The 16,864-nt window shown below is 61.7% G+C and overlaps 1 protein-coding gene across 1 annotated transcript in view; it reads left to right on the top strand.

The window, feature by feature from the left end:
• plxnc1 (plexin C1) overlaps positions 1-16,864 on the top strand; it is a 270,507-nt gene that overhangs the window by 225,084 nt on the left and 28,559 nt on the right. The window contains exons 26-27 of the mRNA XM_070896776.1: positions 6,815-6,918; positions 16,010-16,064. Of these exons, the coding sequence (XP_070752877.1) occupies positions 6,815-6,918; positions 16,010-16,064 (159 nt within the window). The remainder of the gene's footprint in view (positions 1-6,814; positions 6,919-16,009; positions 16,065-16,864) is intronic.

Here is a 16,864-nt window from a genome sequence, read left to right as displayed (position 1 = left end):
GCCTTCATGAACCGCTGCAGTCCGTGTGGTGAAGGTGCTCCCACAGTGCTGTTAGGGAGGGAGTTCCAAGATTTTGACCCAGCGACGATGAAGGAACAGTGATATATTTCCAAGTCAGGATGGTGTGTGACTTGGAGGGGAACGTGGAGATGATGGTGTTCCCATGCGCCTGCTGCCCTTATCCTTCTCGGTGGTAGAGGTCACGGGTTTGGGAGGTGCTGCCGAAGAAGCCTTGGCGAGTTGAGGATAGGGATATTCATGGAGCCTCCTCCTCCCATAAGTTGTTTAATGGTCCATCACCATTCACGACTGGATGTGGCAGGACTGCAGAGCTTTGATATGATCCCTTGGTTGTGGGATCACTTAGCCCTGTCTATAGCATGCTGCTTCCGCTGTTTAGCATGCATGTAGTCTTGTGTTGCAGCTTCAACAGGTTGGCGCCTCATTTTTAGGTACACCTGGTGCTGCTCCTGGCATGCTCTTTCAGACTCCTCATTGAACCAGGGTTGGTCCCTTGGCTTGATGGTAGAGTGAGGGATATGCCGGGCCATGAGGTTACAGATAGTGGTTGAATACAATTCTGCTGATGGCCCACATTGCCTCATGGATGCCCAGTTTTGAGCTGCAAGATCTGTTCTGAATCTATCCCATAAAGCACGGCAAGATGATGGAGGGTGTCCTCGGTGTGAAGATGGGACTTCATCTCCACAATGACTGTGCGGTGATCACTGCTACCAATGCTGTCATGGACAGATGCTTCCATTGATGAGGATGAGGTCAAGTAGGTTGTTCCCTCGTGTTGGTTCTCTCATCACCTGCTGCAGGCCCAGTCTGGCAGCTATGTCCTTCAGGACTCGGCCAGCTCGGTCAGTAGTGGCGCTACCGAGCCACCCTTGGTGATGGACATTGTATCCCAACCCAGAGTACATTCTGTGCCCTTACTACTCTGTGCTTCTTCCAAGTGGTGTTCAACATGGAGGAGTACTGATTCATTCATCAGCTGAGGGAGGGTGTAGGTGGTAATCAATAGGAGGTTTCCTTGCCCATGCTTGACCTGAATCCATGAGACTTCATGGGATCCGGAGTCAATGGTGAGGACCCCCAGGGCCACTCCCTTCCGACTGTATACCACTGGTGGGTCTGTCCTGCTGGTGGGACAGGACATACCCAGGGGTAGTGATGGAGGAGTTTGGGACATTGGCTGAAAGGTATGATTCTGTGACTGTGACTATGTCAGGCTTGTAAAGTCCTTACTCTACAGCATGAAACCACACGAGGCACATTCTGGGGACAAGGTCACTCAGTGACCTTCACTCTTTATTCCAGGACCCCAGAAGTGATGACCCTGCGTGGGACCTCCCTTTTTATACCAGTGTGATCAGGTAAGGAGTGTCTCCCTTGTGGTCAAGGTGTGCATCTAGGTTGAGTGTATACAGTAATACAGTGATGTTACATTGTGGTTACAAACATGACATCACCTTCCCCCCCAAAGTCTTATTGGGATCATAGGTTTAGTCTTTCAAGTGGTCTACGCTCCCTCGTGGAGCGCCGCAGTTGGGGCTCTGGTTGTTGGACACTGACGTGAGTGTTTGTCACCTGTGGTGATTCCGGCCTGTCCGGGCTGACCGCAGGGACTGTGCATTCTTCTGATTGCTCTTGTTGCTTATTCACTGGCGATGTTGTGAGCTCCATCTCATGGTCTTCTTCAGGTTCCTCCGTGTCGATGCTGAACCTTTTTTTTACTTGGTCCAGATGCTTGCGGCATATCTGGCCATTGTTGAGTTTTACCACAATGACCCTATTCCCCTCTTTGTCAATTACAGTGCCCTCAAGCCATTTCTGCCCCATGGCATGATTGAGGACGAATACCAGAGCATTTATGTCTATACATCTCCCCCTCGAATTTCGGCCATGGTACTCATTTTGTGACTTGCGCTTGCCCTCAACTATGTTGGTCAGGACTGGGTGAATGAGGGACAAGCGTGTTTTGACTGTCCAGTTCATTAGTAGCTCTGTGGGTGGAACCCCCGTGGGCAAGTGCGGTCGGTATCTATAGGTCAGCAGGAGGCACGATAGGCGGCATCGTAGGGAGGGTCCCTGAATCCTGAGCAAACCTTGCTTTATGATTTGGACCGCATGTTCCGCCTGGCCATTGGAGGCCGGCTTGAACGGCGCAGTCCTGATGTGGTTGATGCCATTGCCCAACATAAACTCTCGGAATTCGTAGCTTGTGAAACATGAGCCATTATCACTAACCAGGATTTCCGGCAAGCCATGGGTTGCAAAAATCGCACGTAGGCTTTCCACGGTGGTGGATGTCGTGCATAAATTCAGAATGATGCACTCGATCCATTTCGAGTACGCATCGACCACAATAAGGAACATCTTCCCCATGAATGGGCCCGCATAGTCAACATGAATGCCTGACCAAGGCTTGGTGGGCCAGGGCCACGGGCTGAGCGGAGATTCCCTAGGGGCATCACCTAGCTGGGCACACGTCGTGCACCTGTGAACACAGTGTTCCAGGTCTGCATCAATTCCAGGACACCAAACGTGTGACCGGGCAATGGCCTTCATCAGCACGATGGCTGGGTGCTCTCTGTGGCGTTCCCTGATGAATGCCTCCCTGCCCTTTCTGGGGCATAACTACCCGGCTGCCCCATAGTAGGCATTCGGCCTGGGTGGAGAACCCATCCATCAGACTGTGGAACGGTCTGACCTCCTCAGGGCATGCTCCGTGTGCGGGCGCCCAATCTCCAGTCAGGACACATTTCTTAATCAGGGATAGGAGGGGATCTCTGTTTGTCCAGATTTTGATCTGGTGGGCTGTGATGGGGGAGCCTGCGCTGTCAAAGGCATCGACAGCCATGACCATCTCGCCGCTTTGCTCTGCTGCCCTCTCAGTGGTGGCCAGTGGAAGCCTGCTGAGCGCGTCAGCACAATTTTCAGTGCCGGGCCGGTGCCGGATGGAGTAGTCATAAACAGCCAGCATGAGAGCCCATCGCTGTATGCGAGCTGATGCATTGGCATTGATGGCCTTGCTGTCTGACAACAGGGATGTTAATGGCTTGTGGTCCGTCTCTAATTCAAACTTCCTACCGAAGAGGTACTGATGCATTTTCTTTACACCATAGACACATGCAAGCACTTCCGTCTCGACCATTCCATATTCCCGTTCCGCTTGTGAGAGCGACCTGGAGGCATAAGCCACAGGTTGTAGTTGACCCTCAGCATTGCCCTGCTGCAACACGCACCCAACCCCATTGAACGATGCATCACATGTCAGAACCAATTTTTTACAGGGGTCGTACAGGGTCAACAACTTGTTTGAACAAAGTAGGTTTCACGTCCGATCAAAAGCCCGTTCCTGACAATCCCCCCAATCGCAACCCTTACGCAGGAGCATGTGTAGCGGCTCCAACAACGTGCTCAAGTTCGGCAGAAAGTTTCCGAAATAGTTCAACAGTCCCAGGAATGAACGCAACTCCGATGTGTTGCAGGGACTGGGTACTCGTCGAATCGCCTCTGTTTTGGATTCGGTGGGCCGAATCCCATCTGCAGCAACCCTCCTGCCCAGAAACTCGACCTCGGGAGCTAAAAACATGCATTTAGACTTCTTAAGTCGCAGGCCTACCCGGACCAGTCGGCGTAGCACCTCCTACAGGTTGTGGAGGTGTTCCTCGATGTCTCGACCCGTGATGAGGATGTCATACTGGAATACGATCGTTCCAGGAATGGATTTAAGCAGGCTTTCCATGTTACGTTGAAAAATCGCGGCCGCTGATCGAATGCCAAACGGGCACCTGTTATAAGCGAACAGTCCCTTGTGCGTGGTGATGGTGGTCAATAGTTTGGATTCGTTGGCCAGTTCCTGGATCATATAGGCTGAAGCGAGGTCCAACTTGGTGAACAGCTTGCCGCCTGCCAGCGTGGCGAAGAGGTCCTCCGCTCTCGGGAGCGGGTATTGATCTTGTAGGGGCACCCGATTGATGGTGGCCTTGTAGTCGCCACAGATCCTGACAGAGCCATCCGCTTTTAGAACGGGAACGATGGGGCTCGCCCAGTCGCTGAATTCAACAGGTGAGATGATGCCCTCTTTCAACAGCTGGTCCAATTCGCTCTCGATCTTTTCCCGCATCACATATGGCACCACTCTGGCTTTGTGGTGCACTGGACTGGTATCACTACTTTAGTGCCTTTGAAAGTCCCGACGCCAGGTTGGAATAGTGACTCGAATTATTGTAGGACTTGTGAGCACGAACTTTGCTCCATCGATGACATTGCGTGAACATCCCTCCGTTTCCAGTTCATCTCGGCTAACCAGCTCCTCCTCAACAGTGCGAGACCATTGCCCGGGACAATCCAGAGCGGCAGCCGATTCACTAACCCATTGTGTGTGACAGCCAACATTGCACTGCCTAGCACCGGAATGATTTATTTAGTGTAAGTCCGTAATTCTGTCTCAATACGTGCTAGTTTGTGTCTACTGGCTTTGCGCGGCCATAGCTTTTCAAAAGGCTGAACGCCCATGAGTGACTGGCTGGCCCCAGTGTCCAGCTCCATGCGTACTGGGATGCCATTCAACAAAACCCTCATCATCATTGGTGGCGTTTTGGTGTATGAGCTGTGAATATTCACCACATGGACCCGCTGAACCTCAGCATCCATCGATTTGCCCCAAAAGTTATCCTGCCTCAAAGAACCCTCTTCTGGTCCACCTGCCTCATATATTAGTCTGGTTGCAGGCTTTCTGAACATTCGAGCTAAATGGCCACTGAGATTGCAGTTCCTGCAAACAAACTGTTGAAATCTGCAAGATCTAGCTGGGTGTTTTCCCCCACACCTCCAGCATGAGTTAAAGTTTCCATTGTTGGGGACAAAGGGACTATGGCCAGGAATTCCGTGCTGACTGTCCCTTTGACTACTCTTAAGTACCCTATTAGTGGGTGTCAATGGCCCCATCCCGGGCCGCATTGTCCACTGCGATGGAGTGAATGTCCGTTCAGCCTGCCATTGTCTCTGTTGGGGTCCTACTCTGGGGTCTATTGCTGCCTGGGGAGTGTCGGACTGCCCCTGCCTGCTTGCGGGGCTCTGAATCGCATTGATGATGTTAACTCCCTGATCCATCGCCGCGTTAGAGGCAGAATTGCGCGCGTATATTATTTTCGTCTCTTCCTCCCCCGCCATAAAAGTTTGAGTTATCAATGCTGCCGCTTCCAAGGTCAAATCCTTGGTCTCAATTAATTTGCGGAAAATTACCGCATGACCGATGCGCTCGATAAAGAAGTCCCTTAGCATCTCCCCCCTGCAGGCGTCTGTGAACTTACAGAGGCTGGCCAAACGCCAGAGGTCCGCTACGAAGTCCGGTATGCTCGGTGGGTGTAGAATCTGTGTCGGGCCATATGTATGCTACTCGCCGGTTTGAGGTGCTCCCCGATCAATTTGCTAAGTTCTTCAAAGGTTTTGTCCACCGGCTTTTCGGGTGCTAGTAAGGCCTTCATGAGCGTGTCAGTCTATGGCCCACAGCTGGTCAGGAGATGAGCCCTTCGCTTGTCGGCCGCTGCATCCCCCAGTCATTCTTTCATAATGAAGCTTTGCTGAAGCCTCTCGACAAAATCGTCCCAGTCTTCCCCAACACAGTACCGTTCCTCTGTGCTACTGGTGGCCATTCTCGTGGGTCGTGAGTTCCCGTTTCTCGTCGCCAAGGTAAAGTCCTTACTCTACAGTATGAAACCACACGAGGCACATTCTGGGGACAAGGTGACCTTTGCTCTTTATTCCAGGACCCCAGAAGTGATGACCCTGTGTGGAACCTCCCTTTATATACCTGTGTGATCAGGTAAGGAGTGTCTCCCACAAGTACACCCCTTGTGGTTAAGATGTGCATCTAGGTTGAGTGTATACAGTAATACAGTGGTGTTACATTGTGGTTACATACATGACAAGGCTGTTGCTTGACTAGTCTGTGGGACAGCTCTCCCAATATTGGCACAAGTCCCCAGATATTGGTGAGGACTTTGCCGGGTCGACTGGGCCATTGTCATGTCTGTAGCCGGTGCTCAGGTCGATGATATTGTTTTTCGTAGCATTTGTGTCGAACTGAGGCCATTTCAGAGGGCAGCTGAGAGTGAACCAAGTGCTGTGGGTCTGGAGTCACATGTAGGCCAGACCGGGTAAGGGCAGCAGATTCCCTTCCCTAAAGGACATTCGTGAACCGGATGGGTTTTTACAATCTGGTAGTTGCATGGTCACCATTACTGATACGAGCTTTTTATTCCAGATTTATTTAATTATCTGTATGCCGTGGTGGGATTTGAAGTCGTGTCTCTGGATCATTATTCCAGGCCTCTGGATTACTAGTCCAGTGACGTTACCACTGTGCTACCGTTCCCTATGCGCTTGAATTACCGTAACCTCCAGGGCTACGGTCCAAAGTGGAATAAGGCTGGGTAGCACTTTGTCGGCCGGCGCGGACACGATGAGCTGAATTGTCTCCTTCTGTGCTATTTCTATGATCTTATGATTCTATAAATGAATAATGTCTTTAAGGCTCCCTCATCGATATATTAAAAAATCTATTTAAAAGGAACTCCGTTACAGCTGGCCCTTCTGAAAGCCACCTTAAAACAAGACTATCAGACTATGTGGCAATTACTGCAAAGGGCGAGTCGTTGGCATTTGGCAATGAATACATTACCGACTTGTTACAGCCAATACATAAGCTGCTGGTTATATTCAGTGAACACACCAATTATATCTGCTGGTTACATTATCCCGTTTAGTGATTATTTTATTATTTCGGTGTTTGCTCTAGAACTTACTAAGGACGGAGAAAACCAAATACTAAAAGATATCGATCATTCATCGCACGTTCTTGAAAATGGGACGAAGCAATTAAACACAATTAGCCACTATCAGGTACATAACTGGTTATGGCCCAAATATTGCACAACCATTATTAACTGGTAACAAATTAGTCTAACAATGGCGGGGCATGATGTGGGGCAGAGGGGGAGGGGGTGTGGGGGAGGGGGAGCAGGGTGTAGGGGAGGGGAGCAGGGTGTAGGGGAGGGGGGCAGGGTGTAGGGGAGGGGGTGGAAGGGGGGTGTGGAGGAGGGGGTGTGGGGGAGCAGGGTGTGGGGGAGGGGGTGTAGGGGGTGTGGGGGAGCAGGGTGTGGGGGAGGGGGTGCAGGGGGGTGTGGGGCAGCAGGGTGTGGGGGAGGGGGAGCAGGGTGTGGGGGAGGGGGAGCAGGGTGTGAGGAAGGGGCAGCAGGGTGTGGGGGAGGGGCTGTGGGGGAGGGGGGGCAGGGTGTGGGGGAGGGGGTGTAGTGGAGTATGGGGGAGCAGGGTGTAGGGGAAGGGTTGTGGGGGATGGGGAGGGGGTGTGGGGGAGGGGGAGCAGGGTATGGCGGAGGGGGGGCAGGGTGTAAGGGAGCCGGGTGTGGGGAAGGGGGTGTGGGGGAGGGGGAGCACGGTGTGGGGGAGGGGTTTTGGGGGGTATGGGGGAGGGGGTGTGGGGAAGGGGGAGCAGGGTGTGGCGGAGGGGGGGCAGGGTGTAGGGGAGCAGAGTGTGGGGAAGGGGGTGTGGGGTGGAATGGGGGAGGAGGTGTGGGGGAGGGGGAGCAGGGTGTGGGGAGGGGGTGTGGGGGAGCAGGGTGTGGGGGAGGGGGGAGGGGAGCAGGGTGTGGGGGGAGGGGAGCAGGATGTGGCGGGGGTGGGGGAGTAGTGTGTGTGGAGCAGGGTGCGGGGGAGGGAGTGTAGGGGGGTGTGGGTGAGCAGGGTGTGGGGGAGCAGGGTGTGGGGGAGGGGGTGTGGGGGAGCAGGGTGTGGGGGAGGGGGTGTAGGGGGGTGTGGGGGAGCAGGGTGTGGGCAAGGGGGTGGCGGGGGGTGTGGAGGAGGGGGTGTGGAGGAGCAGGGTGTGGGGGAGGGGGTGTGGGGGAGCAGCGTGTGGGGGGAGGGGAGCAGGATGTGGCGGGGGTGGGGGAGTAGTGTGTGTGGAGCAGGGTGCGGGGGAGGGAGTGTAGGGGGGTGTGGGTGAGCAGGGTGTGGGGGGGGTGTGGGGGAGCAGGGTGTGGGCAAGGGGGTGGAGGGGGGTGTGGGGGAGCAGGGTGTGGGGGAGGGGGTGTAGGGGGTGTGGGGGAGCAGGGTGTGGGGGAGGGGGTGTAGGGGGGTGTGGGGCAGCAGGGTGTGGGGAAGGGGTTGTGGGGGTGGGGAGGGGGTGTGGGGGAGCAGGGTGTGGGGGAGGGGGTGTAGGGGGGGTGTAGGGGGGTGTAGGGGGGTGTGGGGCAGCAGGGTGTGGGGGAGGGGTTGTGGGGGAGGGGGTGTAGGGGGGTGTGGGGAAGCAGGGTGTGGGTAAGGGGGTGGAGGGGGGTGTGGGGGAGCAGGGTGTGGGGGAGGGGGTGTAGGGGGTGTGGGGGAGCAGGGTATGGGGGAGGGGGTGTAGGGGGGTGTGGGGCAGCAGGGTGTGGGGGAGGGGTTGTGGGGGATGGGGAGGGGGTGTGGGGGAGGGGGTGTAGGGGGGTGTGGGGGAGCAGGGTCTGGGGGAGGGGGTGTAGGGGGGTGTGGGGCAGAATGGTGTGGGGGGGTTGTAGGGGAGCAGGGTGTGGGGGAGGGGGAGCAGGGTGTGGGGGAGGGGGTGTGGGGAGCACGGTGTGGGGGGAGGGGAGCAGGATGTGGCGGGGTGGGGGAGTAGTGTGTGTGGAGCAGGGCGCGGGGGAGGGAGTGTAGGGGGTGTGGGGGGTGTGGGTGAGGGGTGTGGGGGAGGGGGTGTGGGGGGTGTGGGGGAGCAGGGTGTGGGGGCGGGGGTGTGGGGGGGTGTGGGGGAGCAGGGTGTGGGGGAGGGGGTGTGGGGTATGGGGGAGCAGGGTGTAGGGGAGGGGTTGTGGGGGATGGGAGGGGGTGTGGGGGAGGGGGAGCTGGGTATGGCGGAGGGGGGGCAGGGTGTAAGGGAGCCGGGTGTGGGGAAGGGGGTGTGGGGGAGGGGGAGCACGATGTGGGGGAGGGGTTTTGGGGGGTATGGGGGAGGGGTTTTGGGGGGTATGGGGGAGGGGTGTGGGGAAGGGAGAGCAGGGTGTGGCGGAGGGGGGGCAGGGTGTAGGGGAGCAGGGTGTGGGGGAGGGGGGAGGGGAGCAGGGTGTGGGGGAGGGGGTGTGGCGGAGCAGGGTGTGGGGGGAGGGGAGCAGGATGTGGCGGGGTGGGGGAGTAGTGTGTGTGGAGCAGGGTGCGGGGGAGGGGGTGTAGGGGGTGTGGGGGGTGTGGGTGAGCAGGGTGTGGGGGAGGGGTGTGGGGGAGCAGGGTGTAGGGGAGGGGTTGTGGGGGATGGGGAGGGGGTGTGGGGGAGGGGGGAGCAGGGTATGGCGGAGGGGGGGCAGGGTGTAAGGGAGCCGGGTGTGGGGAAGGGGGTGTGGGGGAGGGGGAGCATGGTGTGGGGGAGGGGGTGTGGGGGGGTATGGGGGAGGGGGTGTGGGGGAGGGGGAGCAGGGTGTGGCGGAGGGGGGCAGGGTGTAGGGGGAGCAGAGTGTGGGGAAGGGGGTGTGGGGGGTAATGGGGGAGGAGGTTTTGGGGATTGGGAGCAGGGTGTGGGGAGGGGTGTGGGGGAGGGGGGAGGGGAGCAGGGTGTGGGGGAGGGGGTGTAGTGGAGTGTGGGGGAGCAGGGTGTAGGGGAGGGGTGGTGGGGGATGGGGAGGGGGTGTGGGGGAGGGGGAGCAGGGTATGGCGGAGGGGGGGGCAGGGTGTAAGGGAGCCGGATGTGGGGAAGGGGGTGTGGGGGAGGGGGAGCACGGTGTGGGGGAGGGGTTTTGGGGGGTATGGGGGAGGGTGTGGGGAAGGGGGAGCAGGGTGTGGCGGTGGGGGGGCAGGGTGCAGGGGAGCAGAGTGTGGGAAAGGGGGTGTGGGGGGGAATGGGGGAGGAGGTGTGGGGGAGGGGAGCAGGGTGTGGGGAGGGGGTGTGGGGGAGCAGGGTGTGGGGGGAGGGGGTGTGGGGGAGCAGCGTGTGGGGGGAGGGAGCAGGATGTGGCGGGGGTGGGGAGTAGTGTGTGTGGAGCAGGGTGCGGGGGAGGGAGTGTAGGGGGGTGTGAGTGAGCAGGGTGTGGGGGAGGGGGTGTGGGGAGCAGGGTGTGGGGGAGGGGGTGTAGGGGGGTGTGGGGGAGCAGGGTGTGGGCAAGGGGGTGGAGGGGGGTGTGGAGGAGGGGGTGTGTGGGGAGCAGGGTGTGGGGGAGGGGGTGTGGGGGGAGCAGCGTGTGGGGGGAAGGGAGCAGGATGTGGCGGGTGTGGGGGAGTAGTGTGTGTGGAGCAGGGTGCGGGGGAGGGAGTGTAGGGGGTGTGGGTGAGCAGGGTGTGGGGGGTGTGGGGGAGGGGGTGTAGGGGGGTGTGGGGGAGCAGGTGTGGGCAAGGGGGTGGAGGGGGGTGTGGGGGAGCAGGGTGTGGGGGAGGGGGTGTAGGGGGTGTGGGGGAGCAGGGTGTGGGGGAGGGTGTGTAGGGGGGTGTGGGGCAGCAGGGTGTAGGGGAGGTGTTGTGGGGGGTGGGGAGGGGGTGTGGGGGAGCAGGGTGTGGGGGAGGGGGTGTAGGGGGGGTGTAGGGGGGGTGTAGGCATCAGGGTGTGGGGGAGGGGTTGTGGGGGAGGGGGGGCAGGGTGTGGGGGAGGGGGTGTAGTGGAGTATGGGGGAGCAGGGTGTAGGGGAAGGGTTGTGGGGGATGGGGAGGGGGTGTGGGGGAGGGGGAGCAGGGTATGGCGGAGGGGGGGCAGGGTGTAAGGGAGCCGGGTGTGGGGAAGGGGGTGTGGGGGAGGGGGAGCACGGTGTGGGGGAGGGGTTTTGGGGGGTATGGGGGAGGGGGTGTGGGGAAGGGGGAGCAGGGTGTGGCGGAGGGGGGGCAGGGTGTAGGGGAGCAGAGTGTGGGGAAGGGGGTGTGGGGTGGAATGGGGGAGGAGGTGTGGGGGAGGGGGAGCAGGGTGTGGGGAGGGGGTGTGGGGGAGCAGGGTGTGGGGGAGGGGGGAGGGGAGCAGGGTGTGGGGGGAGGGGAGCAGGATGTGGCGGGGGTGGGGGAGTAGTGTGTGTGGAGCAGGGTGCGGGGGAGGGAGTGTAGGGGGGTGTGGGTGAGCAGGGTGTGGGGGAGCAGGGTGTGGGGGAGGGGGTGTGGGGGAGCAGGGTGTGGGGGAGGGGGTGTAGGGGGGTGTGGGGGAGCAGGGTGTGGGCAAGGGGGTGGCGGGGGGTGTGGAGGAGGGGGTGTGGAGGAGCAGGGTGTGGGGGAGGGGGTGTGGGGGAGCAGCGTGTGGGGGGAGGGGAGCAGGATGTGGCGGGGGTGGGGGAGTAGTGTGTGTGGAGCAGGGTGCGGGGGAGGGAGTGTAGGGGGGTGTGGGTGAGCAGGGTGTGGGGGGGGTGTGGGGGAGCAGGGTGTGGGCAAGGGGGTGGAGGGGGGTGTGGGGGAGCAGGGTGTGGGGGAGGGGGTGTAGGGGGTGTGGGGGAGCAGGGTGTGGGGGAGGGGGTGTAGGGGGGTGTGGGGCAGCAGGGTGTGGGGAAGGGGTTGTGGGGGTGGGGAGGGGGTGTGGGGGAGCAGGGTGTGGGGGAGGGGGTGTAGGGGGGGTGTAGGGGGGTGTAGGGGGGTGTGGGGCAGCAGGGTGTGGGGGAGGGGTTGTGGGGGAGGGGGTGTAGGGGGGTGTGGGGAAGCAGGGTGTGGGTAAGGGGGTGGAGGGGGTGTGGGGGAGCAGGGTGTGGGGGAGGGGGTGTAGGGGGTGTGGGGGAGCAGGGTATGGGGGAGGGGGTGTAGGGGGGTGTGGGGCAGCAGGGTGTGGGGGAGGGGTTGTGGGGGATGGGGAGGGGGTGTGGGGGAGGGGGTGTAGGGGGGTGTGGGGGAGCAGGGTCTGGGGGAGGGGGTGTAGGGGGGTGTGGGGCAGAATGGTGTGGGGGGGTTGTAGGGGAGCAGGGTGTGGGGGAGGGGGAGCAGGGTGTGGGGGAGGGGGTGTGGGGGAGCACGGTGTGGGGGGAGGGGAGCAGGATGTGGCGGGGTGGGGGAGTAGTGTGTGTGGAGCAGGGCGCGGGGGAGGGAGTGTAGGGGGGTGTGGGTGAGCAGGGTGTGGGGGAGGGGGTGTGGGGGGTGTGGGGGAGCAGGGTGTGGGGGAGGGGGTGTGGGGGGGTGTGGGGGAGCAGGGTGTGGGGGAGGGGGTGTGGGGGTATGGGGGAGCAGGGTGTAGGGGAGGGGTTGTGGGGGATGGGGAGGGGGTGTGGGGGAGGGGGAGCTGGGTATGGCGGAGGGGGGGGCAGGGTGTAAGGGAGCCGGGTGTGGGGAAGGGGGTGTGGGGGAGGGGGAGCACGATGTGGGGGAGGGGTTTTGGGGGGTATGGGGGAGGGGTTTTGGGGGGTATGGGGGAGGGGTGTGGGGAAGGGAGAGCAGGGTGTGGCGGAGGGGGGGCAGGGTGTAGGGGAGCAGGGTGTGGGGGAGGGGGGAGGGGAGCAGGGTGTGGGGGAGGGGGTGTGGCGGAGCAGGGTGTGGGGGGAGGGGAGCAGGATGTGGCGGGGGTGGGGGAGTAGTGTGTGTGGAGCAGGGTGCGGGGGAGGGGGTGTAGGGGGTGTGGGGGGGTGTGGGTGAGCAGGGTGTGGGGGAGGGGGTGTGGGGGAGCAGGGTGTAGGGGAGGGGTTGTGGGGGATGGGGAGGGGGTGTGGGGGAGGGGGAGCAGGGTATGGCGGAGGGGGGGCAGGGTGTAAGGGAGCCGGGTGTGGGGAAGGGGGTGTGGGGGAGGGGGAGCATGGTGTGGGGGAGGGGGTGTGGGGGGTATGGGGGAGGGGGTGTGGGGGAGGGGGAGCAGGGTGTGGCGGAGGGGGGGCAGGGTGTAGGGGAGCAGAGTGTGGGGAAGGGGGTGTGGGGGGTAATGGGGGAGGAGGTTTTGGGGATTGGGAGCAGGGTGTGGGGAGGGGGTGTGGGGGAGGGGGGAGGGGAGCAGGGTGTGGGGGAGGGGGTGTAGTGGAGTGTGGGGGAGCAGGGTGTAGGGGAGGGGTGGTGGGGGATGGGGAGGGGGTGTGGGGGAGGGGGAGCAGGGTATGGCGGAGGGGGGGGCAGGGTGTAAGGGAGCCGGATGTGGGGAAGGGGGTGTGGGGGAGGGGGAGCACGGTGTGGGGGAGGGGTTTTGGGGGGTATGGGGGAGGGGGTGTGGGGAAGGGGGAGCAGGGTGTGGCGGTGGGGGGGCAGGGTGCAGGGGAGCAGAGTGTGGGAAAGGGGGTGTGGGGGGGAATGGGGGAGGAGGTGTGGGGGAGGGGGAGCAGGGTGTGGGGAGGGGGTGTGGGGGAGCAGGGTGTGGGGGGAGGGGGTGTGGGGGAGCAGCGTGTGGGGGGAGGGGAGCAGGATGTGGCGGGGGTGGGGGAGTAGTGTGTGTGGAGCAGGGTGCGGGGGAGGGAGTGTAGGGGGGTGTGAGTGAGCAGGGTGTGGGGGAGGGGGTGTGGGGGAGCAGGGTGTGGGGGAGGGGGTGTAGGGGGGTGTGGGGGAGCAGGGTGTGGGCAAGGGGGTGGAGGGGGGTGTGGAGGAGGGGGTGTGGGGGAGCAGGGTGTGGGGGAGGGGGTGTGGGGGAGCAGCGTGTGGGGGGAAGGGAGCAGGATGTGGCGGGTGTGGGGGAGTAGTGTGTGTGGAGCAGGGTGCGGGGGAGGGAGTGTAGGGGGGTGTGGGTGAGCAGGGTGTGGGGGGGTGTGGGGGAGGGGGTGTAGGGGGGTGTGGGGGAGCAGGGTGTGGGCAAGGGGGTGGAGGGGGGTGTGGGGGAGCAGGGTGTGGGGGAGGGGGTGTAGGGGGTGTGGGGGAGCAGGGTGTGGGGGAGGGTGTGTAGGGGGGTGTGGGGCAGCAGGGTGTAGGGGAGGTGTTGTGGGGGGTGGGGAGGGGGTGTGGGGGAGCAGGGTGTGGGGGAGGGGGTGTAGGGGGGGTGTAGGGGGGGTGTAGGCATCAGGGTGTGGGGGAGGGGTTGTGGGGGAGGGGGTGTAGGGGGGTGTGGGGGAGCAGGGTGTGGGTAAGGGGGTGGAGGGGGGTGTGGGGGAGCAGGGTGTGGGGGAGGGGGTGTAGGGGGTGTGGGGGAGCAGGGTGTGGGGGAGGGGGTGTAGGGGGGTGTGGGAGAGCAGGGTGTGGGTAAGGGGGTGGAGGGGGGTGTGGGGGAGCAGGGTGTGGGGGAGGGGGTGTAGGGGGTGTGGGGGAGCAGGGTGTGGGTAAGGGGGTGGAGGGGGGTGTGGGGGAGCAGGGTGTGGGGGAGGGGGTGTAGGGGGTGTGGGGGAGCAGGGTGTGGGGGAGGGGGTGTAGGGGGGTGTGGGGCAGCAGGGTGTGGGGGAGGGGTTGTGGGGGATGGGGAGGGGGTGTGGGGGAGGGGGTGTAGGGGGGTGTGGGGGAGCAGGGTGTGGGGGAGGGGGTGTAGGGGGGTGTGGGGCAGCAGGGTGTGGGGGGGTTGTAGGGGAGCAGGGTGTGGGGGAGGGGAGCAGGGTGTGGGGGAGGGGTGTGGGAGAGGTGGAGGGGCTGTGGGGGATGGGGGGCAGGGTGTGGGGGAGGGGGTGTAGTGGAGTGTGGGGGAGCAGGGTGTAGGGGAGGGGTTGTGGGGGATGGGGAGGTGGTGTGGAGGAGGGGGAGCAGGGTATGGCGGAGGGGGGGCAGGGTGTAAGGGAGCCGGGTGTGGGGAAGGGGGTGTGGGGGAGGGGGAGCACGGTGTGGGGGAGGGGGTGTGGGGGGTATGGGGGAGGGGGTGTGGGGGAGGGGGAGCAGGGTGTGGCGGAGGGGGGGGCAGGGTGTAGGGGAGCAGAGTGTGGGGAAGGGGGTGTGGGGGGGAATGGGGGAGGAGGTGTGGGGGAGGGGGAGCAGGGTGTGGGGAGGGGGTGTGGGGGAGGGGGGAGGGGAGCAGGGTGTGGGGGAGGGGGTGTGGGGGAGCAGGGTGTGGGGGGAGGGGAGCAGGATGTGGCGGGGGTGGGGGAGTAGTGTGTGTGGAGCAGGGTGCGGGGGAGGGAGTGTAGGGGGGTGTGGGGGAGCAGGGTGTGGGGGAGGGGGTGTGGGGGGGTGTGGGGGAGCAGGGTGTGGGGGAGGGGGTGTGGGGGAGGGGGAGCAGGGTGTGGGGGAGGCGGTGTGGGGGGATATGGGAGAGGGGGTGTGGGGGAGGGGGAGCAGTGTGTGGGGGAGGGGGGGCAGGGTGTGGCGGAGGGGAGGCAGGGTGTAGGGGAGCAGGGTGTGGGGGGGAATGGGGGACGGGGTGTGGGGGAGGGGGAGCAGGGTGTGGGGAGGGGGTGTGGGGGAGCAGGGTGTGGGGGAGGGGGAGGGGAGCAGGGTGTGGGGGAGGGGGTGTGGGGGGATATGGGGGAGGGGGTGTGGGGGAGGGGGTGTGGGGGAGGGGGAGCAGGGTGTGGGGTAGGGGTGTGGGGGAGCAGGGTGTGGGGGAGTGGGTGGGTATGGGGGTCGGGGAGCAAGGTATGGGGGAGGGGAGCAAGGTATGGGGGAGGGAGAGCAGGGTGTGGGGGAGGGGGTGTGGGGGGTATGGGGGAGGGGGTGTGGGGGAGCAAGGTATGGGGGAGGGGAGCAAGGTATGGGGGAGGGGGAGCAGGGTGTGGGTAGGGGGTGTGGGGTGTATGGGGGAGGGGGTGTGGGGGAGCAGGGTATGGGGGAGAGGGAGCAGGGTGTAGGGGAGGGGGTGTAGGGGGCGATGTTGGAAAGGGGGTGTAGGGGGGATGTGGGGGAGCAGGGTATGAGGGAGGGGGAGCAGGGTGTGGGGGAGGGGGAGCAGGGTGTGGGGGAGGGGGTGTGGGGTGTATGGGGGAGGGGGTGTGGGGGAGCAGGGTTTGGGGAGAGGGAGCAGGGTGTAGGGGAGGGGGTGTAGGGGGGATGTTGGGAAGGGGGTGTAGGGGGGATGTGGGGGAGCAGGGTATGAGGGAGGGGGAGCAGGGTGTGGGGGAGGGGGAGCAATGTATGTGTGAGGGTGCGTGTGTCTGTGACTGAGACTCTGTGCGTGTGAGTGAGTGAGAATATTTGCCGTGTGTGAATCGATGATGCTCCTTGTGTCTATATTCAGATTCCAGCCGATGCTTCATTAGTTGCGATCAGAAGGGTGAGGAGTGCAAAGACAGGTAAAGACTGAACTTTTAAATAATTGGATCTGTCACTCAGTGTACATTTCATCAAACAGTTTATGCTCCAGTGAAGTTTTGCTGAATTAGAGACTATATGAAGATATGATTCAATGCAATGTTCTGCCCATTTTATCCCAAGCATCAGGAATGCTCCATTATCCCACTGGTAGTGTTGGGCCAGTACTTGCTCACACTTGTTGGGAAGGTCATTTATGCATCCTAAATATTCCTGGATATTTTAAATCGCATCATACATTTAATGTTTATATTGTGATGATGCTGATGAGGTGCCATTGATTTCCCATTGCTCGTTGCTCTGTAGTGTGGGATGGAGTCACTTGTGGGCCAGACTGGACAGGGAAGGACAGGAGCAGGCCAGTCCCACTGGGATTTTAACAACAAGCTGGCAGTTTTCCTGCTCAGTTCTGATGCCAACCCACAAATCACCCCTTTTGTTTAACATTTCACTTTCATAACTTGCCTGGGTGGGATTTGAACTGACAACCTCTGGATTGCTGGTCCAGTAAAAGAAACACTGGGACAGCAGACCCCTGGAATGCCACTCTCAATGTGTTGAACATTTTGAAACTGATATGTCTGACTGAAAACGCTTCTGTTATGAGCTGCTAACAGGTTTGAAAGGAGGACAAGGTTTCCTCTATCTTTCTGCTATAGATTGAAAACTCACTCGCAAATCCCTCACATTTCAAAACCACACTGAGTTCCATTTATTCATTAGAGGGAAGTGGCCCATCTCCCAGTGCAAAATTCAAAAAAATACCCTGTACTTATTTCAA

Source organism: Pristiophorus japonicus, chromosome 13, assembly GCF_044704955.1.
Source record: "Pristiophorus japonicus isolate sPriJap1 chromosome 13, sPriJap1.hap1, whole genome shotgun sequence".
NCBI classification, from domain to species: domain Eukaryota; kingdom Metazoa; phylum Chordata; class Chondrichthyes; family Pristiophoridae; genus Pristiophorus; species Pristiophorus japonicus.
The sequence above is the reverse complement of the archived record's forward strand: the minus strand, read 5'-3'. Positions and strand labels throughout refer to the sequence as shown.